This window comes from Colias eurytheme, chromosome 14, assembly GCF_061535395.1.
Source record: "Colias eurytheme isolate Ceu_HAF_F1 chromosome 14, ilColEury1 Martin Lab GWU primary, whole genome shotgun sequence".
NCBI lineage: Eukaryota > Metazoa > Arthropoda > Insecta > Lepidoptera > Pieridae > Colias > Colias eurytheme.
Window position 1 is genome coordinate 9,753,093 of NC_142993.1, and position 18,201 is coordinate 9,771,293.

The 18,201-nt window shown below is 30.9% G+C and overlaps 1 protein-coding gene and 1 long non-coding RNA gene across 2 annotated transcripts in view; both read right to left on the minus strand.

Annotated features, from left to right (window-relative positions):
• The window catches only part of LOC149903047 (uncharacterized), a 176,385-nt gene that overhangs the window by 122,245 nt on the left and 35,939 nt on the right, over positions 1 to 18,201 (minus strand). The gene's annotated exons all lie outside the window — the stretch shown is intronic.
• LOC149903057 (D-beta-hydroxybutyrate dehydrogenase, mitochondrial) overlaps positions 1 to 18,201 on the minus strand; it is a 48,921-nt gene that overhangs the window by 30,188 nt on the left and 532 nt on the right. Inside the window, exons 2-3 of the mRNA XM_090109178.1 lie at positions 8,584 to 8,706; positions 5,456 to 5,635 (exon numbers count right to left, since the gene is read on the minus strand). Coding sequence (XP_089965304.1) covers positions 5,456 to 5,635; positions 8,584 to 8,694 — 291 coding nt within the window. The 5' untranslated portion in view covers positions 8,695 to 8,706. The remainder of the gene's footprint in view (positions 1 to 5,455; positions 5,636 to 8,583; positions 8,707 to 18,201) is intronic.

Genomic DNA, 18,201 nt, shown 5'->3' on the forward strand with positions numbered 1-18,201 from the left:
GTTAATATAAATTACGATAAGTATCAAATTATAGTGTAATATGACGGTAAAGTGCTCCACAATATTGGCTCGATCTAAAATTAGATAAACTCGTTGAAATGTGCAAACATGTGTCGTTGAGTACACTGTACCGCGCGTATGCTGAAAACCTCCTGGCTTGTTACTATTATTACCTACGACCCCATTCATAATGTACTGTAATAACACTGACCCTAGTTTACCTTATTCCATTCATTCGTATTATTCTTGGGAGAGGGATTTCCCACAGGATTTTCGCTTGACTTATTTTTAGGTTTGCTTTTATTATAGTGCACGCATTATTACTATGTTATTAAAAAAAAAGAAAAACAAAAGTAAATAAGCATATAATATACAACCTCATTGCAATAGCTTAGCACTGGCCACTTATAAATTATCGGCATAAAAAAATAAAATAAATGTTGAATTCCAAATTTGAAATGAAATGAAACGAGCGTAGTTTAATATATAAAGATATCTGTTACAGAAAAGTGCTTTGTGGTAAATAGCAATTGTTATTAAGTTATCAAATTCTAATGAAATCCATATAATTGTACAAGTGTGGTTTTATATGCAGTTACAGCCATGGAAAAAGGGATTAAATTCGATATACGCGCTACGCGTAGGAGTCATAATGTTCTTCGACGTGAGTCACGACTGAGACGTGATTTGCAAGTTTTTGAATCAGTTTTCTGATCATAGTTAAGTTAGTACAATGTTGGGAGTTGCCGACGCCGTGTGACTCATCTTTATGAATGGATAGTATTATTGGTTTAGAAATCCGCCGCAAATAAAACTGGGAAATTGTAGCTAAGTGCGAGTGAGTATTATGGAAATAGTTAATGCTTTTGTTCATCCCACGTTATTGCATGACCTTTTAAGTGAAGATATCAGCGGCACCATGGCTATGAGACATAGAACGCCTACGTTTCGCTTCAGGACGCTTGCCAGTTTTAAGTTGTTTTTATTGTTGAAAAATCTAGGTTACTTTCTGAGAATAACATGCGTAATGTTGACGTTAAAACTTTCGCTACGTATATTTGTAGGGAATTTTTGTCACATTTTATTGTGCTTGAGCATTTGATATGGGTATTACGAGAAAATTATTTTAAGTAGGTAAATTAACGTTCTCTTTGTTCTTCAAGTATCAACTTTTTATGATATTTTTATCTGTTTTTTAAACCATTCTCTTATACGCACATATACACGCACACCCACAAACATTACCACAATAACAACACTAAAAGCATGATGTACAACAATACTAGAGCTTTCTCATTTAATATTCACATTTGTTAGTTTTTAGTTCAACGACAATGTTCACAAATTCAACACGTGTACAGGTTCTACTAGGATTACCCGGAATTACTCGTTCCGTCGGAAACCGTGGTATAATCACGGCTAGAGTAACGCCCACATTCTTTTGAGATGCAAATTGTATAGATCGTGATTTGTCATCAGCCTGAAATTTTCATCGAACGTGGGATATGGGCGAAGCGTGTAGCGGTCGGTTAAATTTGTTATGAATTTGAAAAGGTGAGCTACATTATCTAACCACTAAGATTAGCCAAGAACTAGTAAATTATCGTTTAATCACAGACTAAGACCTATTTCTCAATTGAGTATTGCACAAAACCATGCTTAAATTGTTGCTCGTAATTTTTTTGTTTGTATTTAAAGTGAAACTTTTATTACATCGTCTCAAACTTTTTGGTCTGTGTAGCGCAAGTCGCGTGACGGTCGACCGTACGATAATTATCGTACAAATACGATAATTTGGTGCCTAAGTTCCACTTTTACCGTGGTTTCATAAAACCACACAACATTTTTTGCTTTGTCAAACATTTTATGAAATAAGTGTCTTGAAATATCTATATAATACCTATTTAATATATAATAATCTTAACTGAAAAATACTCATTACTCTAAAATATAGCTTTAGTAGACTTAATTATTAACCAAGACAAGTCTTCTTAATTGTAATTCTTAAGGACCAACTAAAAATGATAGCCAATACAAACCGAAGCACGTATGTTGAAAGTACAACAGTATGGCCATCTGACGTCATTGCCGAATTCGAGCTGCGTAGTCCGTGGGCGGGAATTAAAAGCTCTATCGGATGTTCTATGAGACTTGGTGTTTTATCGCTATACCGATTTTTGGAACATCTTCAATAATTTATGTGATACTTTGTTCTATATTTCTAATCCATCTTTTGCAAATATGATAGAAATAAAAAAAGAGTTTGCTATTATTTTAATAAATGTGAAGTGTAATTTATGGATTTATATAATTTTGTGATGCACCAAGAGTAAATGTTTATGAAACTCGTTCAAATTTTATATTTGAATTTACATTAGCATGTTTCCACCCACAAAAGTTTTAAGGCTTCGTAGTCAATTAAGCACCCTTATCTTTTGTTTGTTTTAAAAACTCTCAAACAATTTTAATTATTGTTTTTGAATAAACAAGTATTTTCTGGAATCTGGCACAGTGAAAATTACAATTGACACCGAAACAATGGTTACTAGGAAATTTTAACAAAAAGCTCTTTTCATGCAAAGAAATGTCGCCAAGGTAAGGCCTTTGTTTGACTTGTACTGTCTAAACCGCTGCAAAACGTGATATGTGATACAATGTGTTTTATTGTTTCTTTAACAAAATTTCAACATCTTTTTTCCTTACGAAAGGCGTCATGTAAATTAAGGAGAGTTTTTAATTTCAACGTAGTACTTACGGGTAATAAAATGCGTATATCTATTGTATTTTACACCTGTTAGAATTGATATGTATGTAATCATTTGATAAACGTACAGATATGTTTCTATTATTTAATTGTTTATGAACCATTTACGAATAATAACTGGATAGTGTATATATTTCGTGACTTCATTAAAATATATCACTGTTAAAAATAAAATTTTACTACAATTTATTTATCTGGCATGTTATCATAACATAAAATCACACAAACAGGCACATCATATTATTTGACACCACCGAGAATTATTTGCTCGTCTGACGTGTTTACATTATGTGTCCAACAATCAACCTATTTACCATTAAACAAGTTAAACAAGTTGATGACGTTACATTTATTACTTTTATACAAATTATTTTTAGAGCTTATAATATAAGAAAAACATTTGAAGCGTTCTTTGTTAATCGCGCTAAAAATAACATTTCTTTCTTCGTATTAGACAATCGTGTGACGTTTAAGCTTTCATTAATCAAGTCATATTATCATTATGTAACGACGTTTTATTTTGACTATTCAAAGACATTAACAACATCATAACAATTCGTATAGGAGCTACCACGTTAACAAGAGAGAATTTTAGTATAGTTGGTTCTTTGATATACCGTTTCTCTTACTATTTCGGTTAGAGTCCGGGCTGTCTGGCTGGCCGCAGTGGTTGCGTTTATTAGTGCGCATCTTATCTGTATTTTCACTTATGTGATGATGTAATTTCACTTATTTCGATGACATTTTAATTATTTTGAAATAAAAAATTGCATAGGGCACCTATTTAACAACGAAAAAAACGTCTTGCAATAAAAAATTTATGTCTGATGGATCTATCTATATATATATGGCAAAAGATTAAAAATTACGCGTTAATAAATGACTTTAAATTACGGATATTTTCCTGTGCGCACTAATAAACGCAACCACTACCGCCAGCCAGACAGCCCGGACTCTAACCGAAATAGCAAGAGAAACAGTATATCAAAAACCCAACTATACTAAAATGACTTTTTTTAAAACGTTAATAGCTCCCGTACCAAATAGACTTTACATCGACACCTATCTACAACAAATAATCATACAATTTTCAATTTTATAAAGAAATTAAAGGACTCTACAATTGTTCTGTAGAATTATTGTAAATTTATATGTCTAGTTATTTTTAATGCTATTCTCGTTCGAATAGAGTATCCGTAATCCCAATAGAGCGTCCAGACGCATCTGTTTTGCTAATCTTTTTTAGTTATCAGAAACTATCCTGACCGCCACATTATAGATTTGTGCCCAAGAGAGACAAAACTATACGTGAGACTATCGAGCTCAGTTGCAATTGAAATAACTGTTGAATATTAATGTTTTTAATATGATTGTTGTGTAGAAGGAATAAATATGATCAATTGAGTCATATAATGAAAAATAATAGAGACGAAGATTGATTAAGAGGAAGAAAGGAAATATTTCGTGACGGGCAAAGCATAACATGTAGTTAATCTAAGTATGTTCAAACATAGCACAATGTTGTGACAATCTTCAGTTGGAACTTTATGTGTAGAAGAAATTAACCAATATCCATAAGAAGTAAAAGTAAATAATGGATTGTACAAATATTGAAGATATAATTTCATCTAGCTTGATTAAATAGCTCCTAAAATATGACGAGTCGTAAAGTAGTGAACTTTTACTATCTACCATGCGCAGTGCACTGCATAACATATAATTTGGGCAAGATAACAAACTTTTACTGTCACGCCCACACAGGGGGATGATCTATTAATATGGATATAACTTTTTATTACGCCAAGCATTTAAAGAAACTTGGTATATCTTCCAAGTTGACACCCACACAAATCTATATTTACATCACTGTGAGAGTAGATTAATTTTATTTCACCCGAACTTTATTAAAAGAATTTTAGTTTATCATAAAATCAATTCTAGTTATGACTCAATTACGTAAACACGAGCTTATATAAAAAAAGAAAAATATTAAAACTGAGGATAACGTATTATCTTTATTTGTTCGCTTAATAGGCAAGTAATTATACTCGTAAATGTCAAGCATGCTTCGATAAAATTAGGCTCACAGTGAGTAATATTTTTAATTAAATTTCACAAACATCGTAGGTGTATAAAAAGAGATAAAAAAGTCGGGATTGTTTTTGTTTTGCTTGTACATACATGTAGAAACTAAAAAAATACTGGCTGGTTGTAATTTTCAACATTTTCCTTATTTTTTCTAACACCGGTGACGTCAAGACGTGAAGAGCGCGGGGGGAGAGTTTTTGCCATAGGATCTTTCTTCGGTCCATGGTCAGCATATCTTTTTTCTTGACCCTTTTATATCCTCCTCCCAACGAATGGCTATGGCCCTACGTGATGTGGGCGTCCAACAATTTAACCAAATTGACTATTATCGAAGAAATACACCTATCAATCAAAATGTCGTCATATGAACGCCTACGTTAGGTGCTTCAAGTAAGTATATACTATACACTGTGACCCTATCAAATATAATGATGTTTCTAGATCGTACATTCTTCACGTAAAGGGTAACCATGACGTTTTACCCCTCAATTCTATCAAATATGTGAATAACATTACCCATTAATATTCTGTATTACCTTTTTAATCTGAAGAATTTTTTATTGCAAACGTAAAAAATAATAATTTTATAATCTAACTACATACCTGCAAGTTATGGTAGAACCACAAGGATCCGGTAACAGAAATGGCGAACCACAGAAACAGGGTGAACACGGACACTTGGCTGATATGCAGGGCATTTAGAAGAGCTGACAGCACCACAGCTAGGGCATGGCATAGTACTACGGGCAACGCACATCTGTCGATTATGTCCCATGGCACTTCCTAGAAAAGAAACGTTTAATTAATGAAGGAAATAATACCACAGACATTATAATATCTACTATACTAGTAATACTTCTACAAATTGCAACTAAGTGAACTTTATACGAATTAGGGACAATTCAAGGAAATAACTTCTACTTCTAAATTAAAAACAAGTGAGCTAAAAACGAATTAGAGGCAATGCACTGTAAAAGATTTGTAAAAATGTTAACATTACTTTCTATAGAAAGAAAAAGAAAACATCGTAGCGTTTTAGAATACTAAGATTTTTCTTTAAAATTGTTTTCGAAATAACTTTGTTCGCATTATTAGAATTATAATGTATTGTTTCATCTCAAGTTAATAGAAAAAATATTGCTTAGCCATGAAACCCAATTAAAATGTAATTAGGGACTCCACTATAAGTGAGTTGCATCTAATCTATTAGGAAGATTAGGCAATCGGAACAAGGGACGGATAATCTCAAGATTTACGACACATTCCTTTAGACACAATCACATAGCGTTTACTTAGACCATGACATTATATTCATTTAATTGTAATAAATACAGTACAAAAACATACAAGAATTATAAGTAATGCCTCAAAATATGATATTGTAATTTTTATATTATCTCTATATTATAAACGGAATGGATAAGCAAATACTTAAAATTAATAATAATAGCTTTCTGTTGAAATACGTGAAATACAATACTTATTGTTGTTCAGGAAACCTATGATAAATAAGATTTTATATCGTATAAAGTTTTAAAGGTCAGTATCGATATCAGAGGGAATTTATTGCATTTACCTATATCATATGGAAATGGCAAGCTGTATAATGATTGTAAAAGCATTTTCTATATTTTATTATGAGGTAAAATTTTATGTTTAACCATCTAACCATCGTGAATGAAATAGAATAGAAATATACACGGATAATATTATAATAGAAAAGCGTATCAATTAGCTTACTAATGTTCAGAATATAAACCATGTTTCACATTTGAATATGCTCAGTGAGATAATCTGCAGATTACGAGTATGTAGTTTAACCTGTGGTTTAACTGCACTCACGTTAACAGCAATTTATATGCATAATATCTACGAATATTCACTGTTGAATAAATTATACTGTTTGCATTGCGTATATTTCAATATTTAACAAACAATACATAAAACCAATTAAACTAAGATTGTGACAAACAATTATTAAAATATAAGATATTATACAGATAGATTATAAAGTATTACATGCTTGAAATAGAATATACCTCTTCATTCACGTAAATCAAAGATATATAGTTACTAAAACTTCGACGTAACTAAGTAAATTTCAATGGAATTCTCAAATAAACAAATCCAGTCGGTCAGAAGCTGTATAAATACAGGCATTTAACGTTGTATTTTTAGGATCAACTACAATATTTACCATTGTCTTTTCTGATGTAGAAAGGCTAATAGCTATATGTGTTTATAGTCAAATGTTTGAAAAATAAAAAATCTACGCAAAAATTAATATATCAGCGTATTAATCTGTTTCAGGAAACTAGTTTTATTCATTAGTATATACTTTCGATTCTTTCCCATCATGACACGAAATATAATTTTGGATCAGTTGGCATAAGATAAGAGGAAATATCCAATTTTCTTTTTTTACTATAGAAAAAAAAATACACAACCTTTTCCAAGTGTTCTCTTATAAACTAGAAATAGGTTTAATTTTTTTGTCAATTAGATATACATGTCACACGGTCTAAACTATATTTTCTAATACTGCAAATAGTTACGACATTCGGTCAATAAACACTTAATAATTCGCCTACTGAGCTTATCGAAGAGATTCTTTCTGTGAAAATAACATCATCTGAAAAGGTTTTTTACATCGCCTAACATCAACATTAATAACGATCAGACATCACAGTCAAATGGCATGATTCTTATCTTTGCCATTTTCTGAACTCGTAAATCGAGTGAGCAATCAGGAAACATAAGTTAATTTTCGTTTGCCCGTGACCATGTGTAAAATTGTTCTAGTTTTAGTGTAAATACTAAAGCACAATAAATATTATTGCGTAGAATGCATCAAATGTTTTACGACTCTATGTTGGGAACCTTTTAATACCATGAATTCGTATGAGCGACGTTCATGTACTGATTCATCAAAACTTCTGTGTACCTAATAGTTGAGCTAATAAAATGTAAAATATTATAATGAATTGTATAACAATGTTATTAAAGTAATAATTAGCTAAACAAAAGTGATTTCAAATTTTAACTAATTTTCGTTATTAAAATAATCTGTTATAATAGTATCTGTTGTATTAGGTAGGTACCTACTGAATAGAATAGATTTTCATGAAATGTTAGAAGTATATTTTTGTATGTTTCTGTACTTATCTATACAAATATTATAAAGAGGAAAGGTTTGATTTTTTGTTTGTTTGTTTGTTTGTATGAATTGAATAGGCTCCGAAACTACTTGGCAGATTTGAAAAAATCTTTAACTGTTGGAAAGCTACATCATTTCTGAGTGACATAGGCTAGGTTTTATCCCGGAAATCCCACGGGAACGATGCGGGTTTTTTTTTGAAAACGCGGGCGAAGCCGCAGGCGGAAAGCTAGTATATTATATTTTGATTTTTAATCAATTAAAAATAATAATTATCCAGGTTATGTGACAAGATGCCAACATTTTTCTACTTCTATGAGTCGTTCATTAAAAATATCCAGTTTGTTGGCATACCTACCTTAATATTACTAGATAGACAGTTCTTTAATTGCATTATTACATGTATCATGCTTCATGCTAGCAATAACTATTTATACATTTTCTTTTCTTTCAGTCTCAAGTGGATTCCTAGACAAAGGCAAGTGGAAACAAATGGATTGTGAAATTCAAATCCTAACTAATTTACGAGACGTCGTGGATAACGACTGGTATAATAATATATTTTGTAGAATACCTGGGAGGGCGTCTGCGGGTTCTTAATAAGGGAGCCGCGGCGTGCAGAAGGGCGCCGGTGCATGGAGGGCGCCGTGATCGAGGCGCGCCGGGTCACATCCCCTGCCGCCATCTTGGTTTATGTCTACAAAAGTTTGAATATTTCAGATCAGTTTGTTATCAGTGGAAATAAATATAAAAAAAAAACAGAACATGTTCTGTTTATATTGTTTAGATCCATTTGTGAACTAGGAGGATTTCATACATATTGTATGAAGTAATTTTTTACACAATTTAATTTTTTCACATTCTACACTATAATGTATGGACAAAGGATATTTTTGAAATCACTGTAACGGTACTTCCGCTTACATGTCCATTTCGAGTGTAGGAATCAAACCGAGATCGTGCAGCAGATATTATATTGTTAATGCACACAGACGTAAAAAGTTGAAAACATTGTAAAGTTTAAATTACATATTTTACAGAGATCACAATAAGAATGGGAAGTTTTAGTTGCAATTCAATGATGTACAAAATTTAAAGGTTAAACTCATCGAGTCACACCCAGTAGAAATATCCGATTGCATGTCGTTTGTTAATTCTAGACGATTTCAATTCAATGTATTTTACAATTGCTTTTAAACGTCTATCCGAAATTAAAATTGAAATGATATTTTGTAGCGCGAGATTCAGATTTTAGTTTCGATAAAAATAAACTTTTTGTGATTCATTAAATGTATATTTGTTTACACTTTATCATATGCAAACAAACACACACTTATCATGTCATACATATTGCCAAACATATTGTTTATTATTAGAACATAAACCATAACTTTTAATGATATAGGGGCGCTTAAATTTTGGGCTAATTTTAGTTGAATCGTTCTAATAATACACAGGAATAAACAAACAGTGAACAATTCCGTTGTTTTCAAATGAAGGTGATAATTTTGCGTTTCGATTTATATATATTATGTATGTCTTATTTATATATTATTTATTGTTTATATCCTATCATTTCTTCTAATACTGAAGCTGGAAAATAAAATGTATAATGAAATATTTATGTTCTCTCAGTAGTGTGACTGTTTAAAGCAGCGTAACTTTTTAATAATCAAACAATAACGATATAAAAAAATCTTGTACTCCGGGACAATAGGTATAGACATTGTATTTGGATTTATTAATATGCATAAACTTTTCATTTTCTATGAAGCTAATAACAAGAATGTGTGATCTAAATAAATCTGAGTGTTGTAGACTTGTAGAGTATTAACATCCCATAATTTAAAGGTTTCCATATTTTTTAAGTGTCAACTCATGTCCAATAATCGGAAAACTGTAAAATAAACGACATAAATCGTGATTATGTAATTAAAATAATATTTGAGCGAGTTAAATACACTTCATTGTAGATAAACATAGACAAGTAAGTGGAAATTCAACATGTTTCCGAATAATATACGGGCTTTACTCAATTTACTCTAAATTTTCTTTACTGGAAAATTTTCCATATAGCCATATGAAACATTGAAATATTTCATGGAAAATTTTGTGATTAGTATTCCTTATGATCCGTTTGACGTCAATATATTTTTAAGATTACAGAACAAAAGTTTGGAAGCTTTTTCCTGAAAACAATCTAGAAAATAGGATTAATTCGTTCCAACTACGTAATTCTGTAAAAATCTAAACATTTAACTCCGTAGCGAATTAAGTTTGGCCCTTGACGCAAGGAAAAGCCATGGTGCTGGTCAGTAAAAATAGTTTTGTTAATAAAGATACCGTGGGTTTTATTACGAATATAAAAAGAAATTTTATAATGCCACATTAACCGTAACGGCTTTTTCACGTAGATAATAACTGTATTAATTAAGTTTCATAAGTAAATATATTGTGGGTGGCATTTTTTCATTAGTTTATAAATGTTTCTTTTGGGGTTATTAATTCAGCTTAGTTGTATCCATTTGATTTTTTAATTAAATTATTGTATGTGTGTCATTAAAAGTATGTGCTTCTTTTGATATTTAAAATGAAATTAGATGCCGTATTCATATAAGTACTAATCTGTGGTACTAATATATTTCTTTAAACTAACGCTACAAGAATAATGTAAATGTAATGTTCTGCAAATTATGATATTTTACTTTTTATGAAGTTATTATGATCGCCTCGTACAAATGTAGTTTAACTTCATTATTTTGTACACAACAAAGACTTTCATAGAGATCCTATTCGAAGATCTAAAGTTATCCCTTACGGAGCTACGTCACGTAAGTTTCTATACAACAGGGAGATACGTAAATTCCTATGACTACTGTTATGTAAATACACGTATTTATTGAATTTGTAGACTAATACCTATGTAGGAAAATTACATAGAGTGGTTTGGTTCATGTCTTTCAAGTCATATATTGCTCCTTTTATTCACACTAATCTTTCAATTTTGAGTGACTTGTTTACGTTATCCATTAACGCAATCTCTTTATTGCAATGTGTTTTTAAAGTTTTGCAAGTAACTCAGTTTGGAGGAGTCAATTCTTAAAATAACATATCGAGTGATTTGTTTGCTTTCGAAATTGAAATTAGTATCTAAATTTGTAATGCAAAATTTGATTTTCCTCAAAAATTCCGAAAATATAAAGTTCTTTTTGTATCTCGCGTTGACGTCAAATACAGCATCTTCAATGAAATGTGGGGGCAGTGAATCTTAACTTTCGCTATGATTTCCGTTCTTAAAGTGTTAATATTTTTTGTCTTAAAGCGACATAAAGAAAAACATCTTTGACGTTCACGACCTATTATTTCAAAAAAGTGAATTATGTTAGGAAAAGTAGTAAAAGTCTTTCTGGGCAAATTCAGACAATGCTTTCACAAAATGTGTTTTGAAGTCAATTTAATATTTTGTATAGAAGTAATTTAGACTAGCTTTTGAGAGATATCGTATGGAAACTACTTATTACCTATGATACCGAAAGTCAAATAAACTTTGGGTACGTTTCAATTTGGGTTTCAATTTCGAGTGGGATTTTAGTAGAATAAAAGCACAATAACATAATATCTGCTTCCTAATATAACGATAATATTATATTTTGCGAATTCTACCAATCTCTAACAATACGGAAACTCCCTCGATGCCAGCATAATCCAATTCAAGCAATATGCATATATTAATCCGACAAATATCGAACATGTAATTCTTTATCAAATTGCATTATCAGAATAAGATTCTGAGCTACAGATTCTTACAACGCAAACAAACCCACAAATTCATTCCACATTTTGTCCGAACAACTTTGTTCGCAACTGCTATTAAGCGAACAAAATAACAATCGCAGTCGTTAGCTAACGCAAGTATATTGTGGCTTATGTTCATGAGTATTAACTATATTTTAACGAACCATGTTCTGGATTTTGGGTGATGTGTTAAAATTTAATTTTCCCTAAAATTATACTAGGTTTATTAATGTTCAAAAGTTATGGATATACACGAAAAGGAACGACTAGTCAAGAGACGAATTTCGAGGTTTTGATCATGGCGTAGCTTACTCATTATTATTTGCGTACATAATAATTATTATTATCTTCCTGTAGAAGCAATGTATTACTACTACGTTAACATCGCATATAAAATTATTTTCAAACTGAAAATAGAAATACAATTAGATCAGTTCTGAAATTAAAAATAAATTGTTGAAAGTAGAAACTTAAGAAAACTTCATACGGAACTCTCATGCGTGATTCGAGCTCGCTCTTAATTGAATTTTTGTCTCAAGATTACAATCACAATACAAATAGAGGTTCGGGCATTTAGGAACAACCGCTTTGGTAAAAGGTTAAGAAAATAATGTTATTGTTAATACACTACAATCTGAGATTTCTCATCCAGGTTACATATTTATTAAGGTTGTGTTTGCTAACCCCGGGACTATTACATTACCGAGCTTAATTCTTTCAACCCTTTACTGATATAATGCCTGGCTTGTTTTCCCTTTATGAGATAAATCAATATCCATAAACCAATCACGCGTCGTATTACAAGCGATAAAGGGTTTCATTTCCGAGTGAATAATTAATATTTTGAACAGTTAATTATCTCAGGTAGGTAACGCAGACGGAAGTTGTTTAGTGTCTGTTACATTCCTAGTAGCATGCGAGGAAAATTATGTGTAACGTCAAAAACTATGCTCTGTATGTAGAACAACTTTGCATACGGCTGGTTGACGTTGTTGTTAGGGACAAAACTAAGTATGTATGTTTCTAAAAGTTATTTTTCTATGTTTTACACATAAATTGTTTTATCTATTTTACTTCCATGATCTTCTAAAGTTTTTAATACGAGCACTACCCTTACTAGATGACTTAAAACATGAAAGTAAAACTCAAACATCTAAACTGTAACGTGTTATCCATTTATCTCCTCAGACATGCTTTGAATAGTTCATAGTATTATATAAATAGTTTGGAGTGTCGCTCAGCGGGTGCAGTCGGTTATTTCCACGACGATTTGACCTAAAATACTAGATTTATATACAGATTGAGCTGGGACGGTGGGCGTGCGTGTCCAATGCGTCAGAAGTAAAAGTTCAAGTGTGAATTGTTGTCAAATGTGTTGTCACTTGTCATAAAGTGCTGATAATAAATTAATAATCATTTATTATATTGCATTGTTTTTATTTTTGTGACAACCGAATCTTTTCACTTATCGGCTATCGCCATTCAATTTACGTAATTTTAAATAATACAACACAAAAAAATTGCTATTTCAAAAAGCTCGATTGGAGTGATTTTCACCTGAAAGAAAATTTATTAAAAAAAGACGTGTGGCACTCAGGGACTGCCGCGGTAAAGCTATTGCATAGCATGCCTTCAAGCCACACCTCCGTGTCCTACGGAGTGGGGAGCGTGAGGTTTTTTCGTTACGGAATTTCTCAATTCGGTCCCCGCGCTCAAGGCCCGCGATAGAACCTATGCAATAGCATAATAAAGCGTTATAGCCAGCAAGATACACAAATTCATTTATTGCACGAGACAAATTAATAATCACAATTTAAACAACAACTACAAAACAACAACACAACGACAATTTGTAAAGACAATTAATATGAGGTTTCATTAAGACCTATTAAAACAATTGACTGATTTATCGATAATTTGCATGTATGACGATCTCATCTCTAAAAGCACATTCAGTTTATTTCACGACAAAATAATATAATACTATACTAGGTTTCAGTTTTCACCCATAAACAATTCAGCAATGTTCTTAACCGACTTAAAAAAAGGAGGAGGTTCACAATTCGGCCGGTATATTTTTTTACCGATTTCGATTTCGCCGTGGTTTCTTAACAGATTTACGTGATTCATACTTTGTTTTTTACAGGTAAGAAGGTACTAGATAAATAATCAACGTGTGTAAATAATATCCGTTGTTAAATAAATCAATTTGATATTCTCTATCCGTAATAACAGTCATAGTATTGAGTGCAATAGTGCCAATAAATCTCGATTTAAATCACGAATTAACGCGGTGCTATAAATCTCTCAAGAATGTTTTACTCTGTTTGTATAGATGTGCAATATGTAAATGTCACAAATGAATTACTTGAATGTGTATTTTTACGTGGCCGGCGTTTGTTGACTCAGTGTGGGATTAAGGCTAGTTCCACGCGAACGATTTTTTTATTAATTATGATTTTAAAAACGAATAATATATGTGGACGTTTTGTATTAGTTTGTGTTTGATTTAACAATTACAGCATCATTTTTATACCTTTTGTTTGTCAATTTTGATGAATACTGACATTAAGCTCGTTTAAGAATATAAATTAAGGATATAAATTGTAAAAAAATTTACGAAAGGAATCTACATAGCATTTGCACACGTGACTAAAAACTTCTTTAGGTTTAGGATCTTATCGAATATAATGCGGTGTTAGAATAATTAAATTTCTATCTAAATAGAAATTATCTATTTGCCTACAGTAATGATACTAGATGTCAGTATATACATATATTTAAATAATACTGAGTAATTTAGTTTACAACGAAAAAAATGAATGAAAATAATTTCAGAACAATTTCAAATAGGGGTGAATTTAAAGCGAGTATCAAGAATAAAGCTTTTTTAATACAAAACATAATGCTATACACAACCATCATTTTTAACCCACGTTTCCATCCCGATGGAAGATTGTATCTTCGAAAAGAATGTTTTTTTGTTTTCTTTTTATAATATATCACTTACGGCAATATTTATTCAGGACAGCGCTGAAAAGCTTCGTGTATAAGCAGGTATCTGATGCTTTGACCTTTTGCGTAACAGGAGTAACGTAATTATCTTAACGCGGTAGAACAGAATGGAATACTTTATATCTATTTATAATAATCACAAGCTTATCACATTCACTGATTTCATTCATGGAAATAGGTTTAAAGAATCATTTATTCTCATTTAAAGACTTAAAGCTAATTACATGAGAATAACATAACAAAGTAAATAAATAATCTAACTGTAATGTATACTTTTATACTAAGCTTTAATTATTAATGTGGGAGATGGGCGTTGTTTTTTTTAATAAATTGACAAGAGTTGTATGTCACATGATTTATACTATTGGTAATTACTTAAATATGTAAGAACCTACTCTACTAAAAATGAAATATTTGATATACCTATATAAAAAGGATCTGGTAAATAAGCAATAGGTAAGCATGCTAAATCTAAACTAATTCAACATTAACTACATTTACTTTTAACATCGATTTTCTGTCGTTATAAATTTCAATGTAAAACTAATCGTGGATATATTTATAATGGCTCTATATGTATAAAATACCCGTCGGTTGAGCTTTTCCTTATAAAGTAGCGAAATAAATAGCTAATTTAAAATTGCATTCACATTTTCAATGCCTCTCCAATATATAATAAAAACTCAAGGTATATGGCAAGCGATCAAAGCCATAAGCTCTCAAATTCACAGAATTCGCGGCAAAGGTCAGAGTTCAGAATATCCCGATACTCGTATTGATGTCGCTTTAAAGGCTTCATTCAAATGACAAACGGATAATCGATTCTACAATTCGTTGAAGCGAATGTTACGAATTGTTTTCGTGTTGGATTGTTGTAAAAGATCTATTGCCACAACACGAGTTCCGTGAATATGTGGCTCAGTTTTTTAACCGAAATATATTGTTTAAAAACGTAATCTTGTAACTGTTTCATTGAATACTGGTAATGTGGTATGATAAAATAATTGTGGAAGGTCTGATGGATGTTTGCTAATATTTTATGAAAAGTGGCTCGTTGGATTCGTGAGATAGTTATCTACAATTTGGGCATGTGCTAGGTAATGTTTGAAAATTATTGTATTGTAAGACGTAGAACTTCCTAAGCCTCATCTTTATATAAAAAGTAGCGCTATGTTCTATTCCCTTCTGTTTCTGCACGTATATAAGTAAATGACTACCTCCCAAATGCAAGAAAACTATTTTCCTACAATATATTATACAGACGTTACGTAACTTCAATATAATTAATGGATTAACTGGATTTACATATTGATGCGGGGTATGTTTTGCGTCTAATTGCAATAGCATTACCATTACGTTTTGTTGCCAGGTATATATGACGCGTTTAATATTATTTATATATTAATACACTCAGGGCGATGTATCATCGAATATAGGAAACATAAAGTCTGCTATTTGATATAATTGTATCCTACATACTTGAGAGAGCGATTAATTTTCATGGAACACATTAAAATTGGCTCGAAATCCCCACATAAATTATGAACTACTGAATTGTGTATTTATTTCCACGAACGAGTTTTAAATGATAATTTGAAACGCCCAATTGCGTGGAATACGAATTAAAAATATGCATTGCAATTATTCAAACTTACCGTTCTACTTCGTAAATATAAATCAGTAAGTAAATAAGATATTTCTTGAGCAAACGACGCTGGACAAAGTTACAAAGTTTGTAAGAAACTATAAAAGTACATGCCGCAAAAAAGTCAAAACCTAATTAACATTTCCTTTTGAGGATTCCTTAACAGACTCGAGTTCAAATGAAGGTATTAAGGTAAGTCTCGAATCTTAATTTGTAACTGACATTTGCTTTGTATACATTTATATTAAGATTACGTACAAGTTTTCTCAGTTATTCCTGACCAGCAGTGCTTCCTAGATTTAGCTCGCAGAACTTTAAACAATCTCATTCAATGTGTGTTGAGAGAACTTGAAGCTGTTTCTATGTCCTCAGTTTAAGCAAATAGTACTAGAAGTGTTGCAGAATTAATATTTAAATATTTTCAGTAACATCTACGCGACGGTAGTGTGATTATACTATCTTGTCACGTACTTATCCTGTCAAGCATATTGTGTTGCGAGCTATGAAATTTAAAGTTTTATGGATATCGATAATATGGAATAGGTTATAGGATCAGGTGCATAGTTTTTATTGTTTTTCATATTCTTTTAACAGAATTGAATGTATAGGGATATGCCATTTTAACTCGCGTAACTGCGATGGGAAATTGAAATGGTTATTGTAAAATACAACAATTACAGATGTATTTTTAAAACACATTTGTCTATTGTATTTATAACTAAAACATTAAACTGAAACGTTTTCTTTTACTCTATCAATAAAATAGTTAATTTTTAATAAATAATATGTAGAATTTAGGGTTTAAAAATTTATTTGTAATTAAGAAAAATTCAGCCCACGTGGACGAATAACAAGTATATTTTGGTCTAGCTTTAAACATAATGATCAATGTAAATAAAATCAAATATTTTGGTTGTTTGCTCATTTTTGAGTTATTGGGAGCCTTATATTTATCTTTTGAACATTCTGAACAAATTAGAACCTGTAAACGATTCGATAAAATTATATTTTTTACACGATAAAATCAAAATAATAAAATAAAATAAAGTTTAAAATAATAGGGTGGTTTTTAAATATTGCTTTTAAACATATTTATTTTTGCTGACTTTATCAAACGTGGAATGATTTAAGGTAGGTAATGTATTATTTATAAGTTAAGTAAGTAGTCTAACAAAATGAACATCTTGAGTATTGTCAAAGATTTCGCAAAGCAATTCAACAATAGCGAAGAAAGCAATAACAGAAATAAATAACTGGCCAGAGTCGACGAAAATTAATAATTTATTAGAAAACCCGATTCGTCCTTAGTATACTAGCGAAATAAATTCGCTTATTATATTTTATCTTGTGTATTTTTAAATATTTTACCATATTTCGTATTCCTATTGAAGTACCAATACATAAAACTTTATTCAATATTTTACACGCAATGAACTGGAAGTTTGTACCTCATGAAAAATATTTTGTATGAGATTTTTGGTGGAATAAAATGTTTATAAATTATATTCTCTACCTGTATTAATAATAAATTATATATTTATTCCTTATTAATGTTGATATTGATTATATTATGTGGTTTAATTTCAACGTATTGCCACACATGTAAAGCAACAGATTTCTAGGAGGCCTGTAATCAAGCGTTGATTGGTACTTCAGAAACATTATCTACACAATTAACTACTCGGAAACCTGTACTTGATCGAAGGAATAGATCCTTAGTAATTAGGCAAAGGCTTT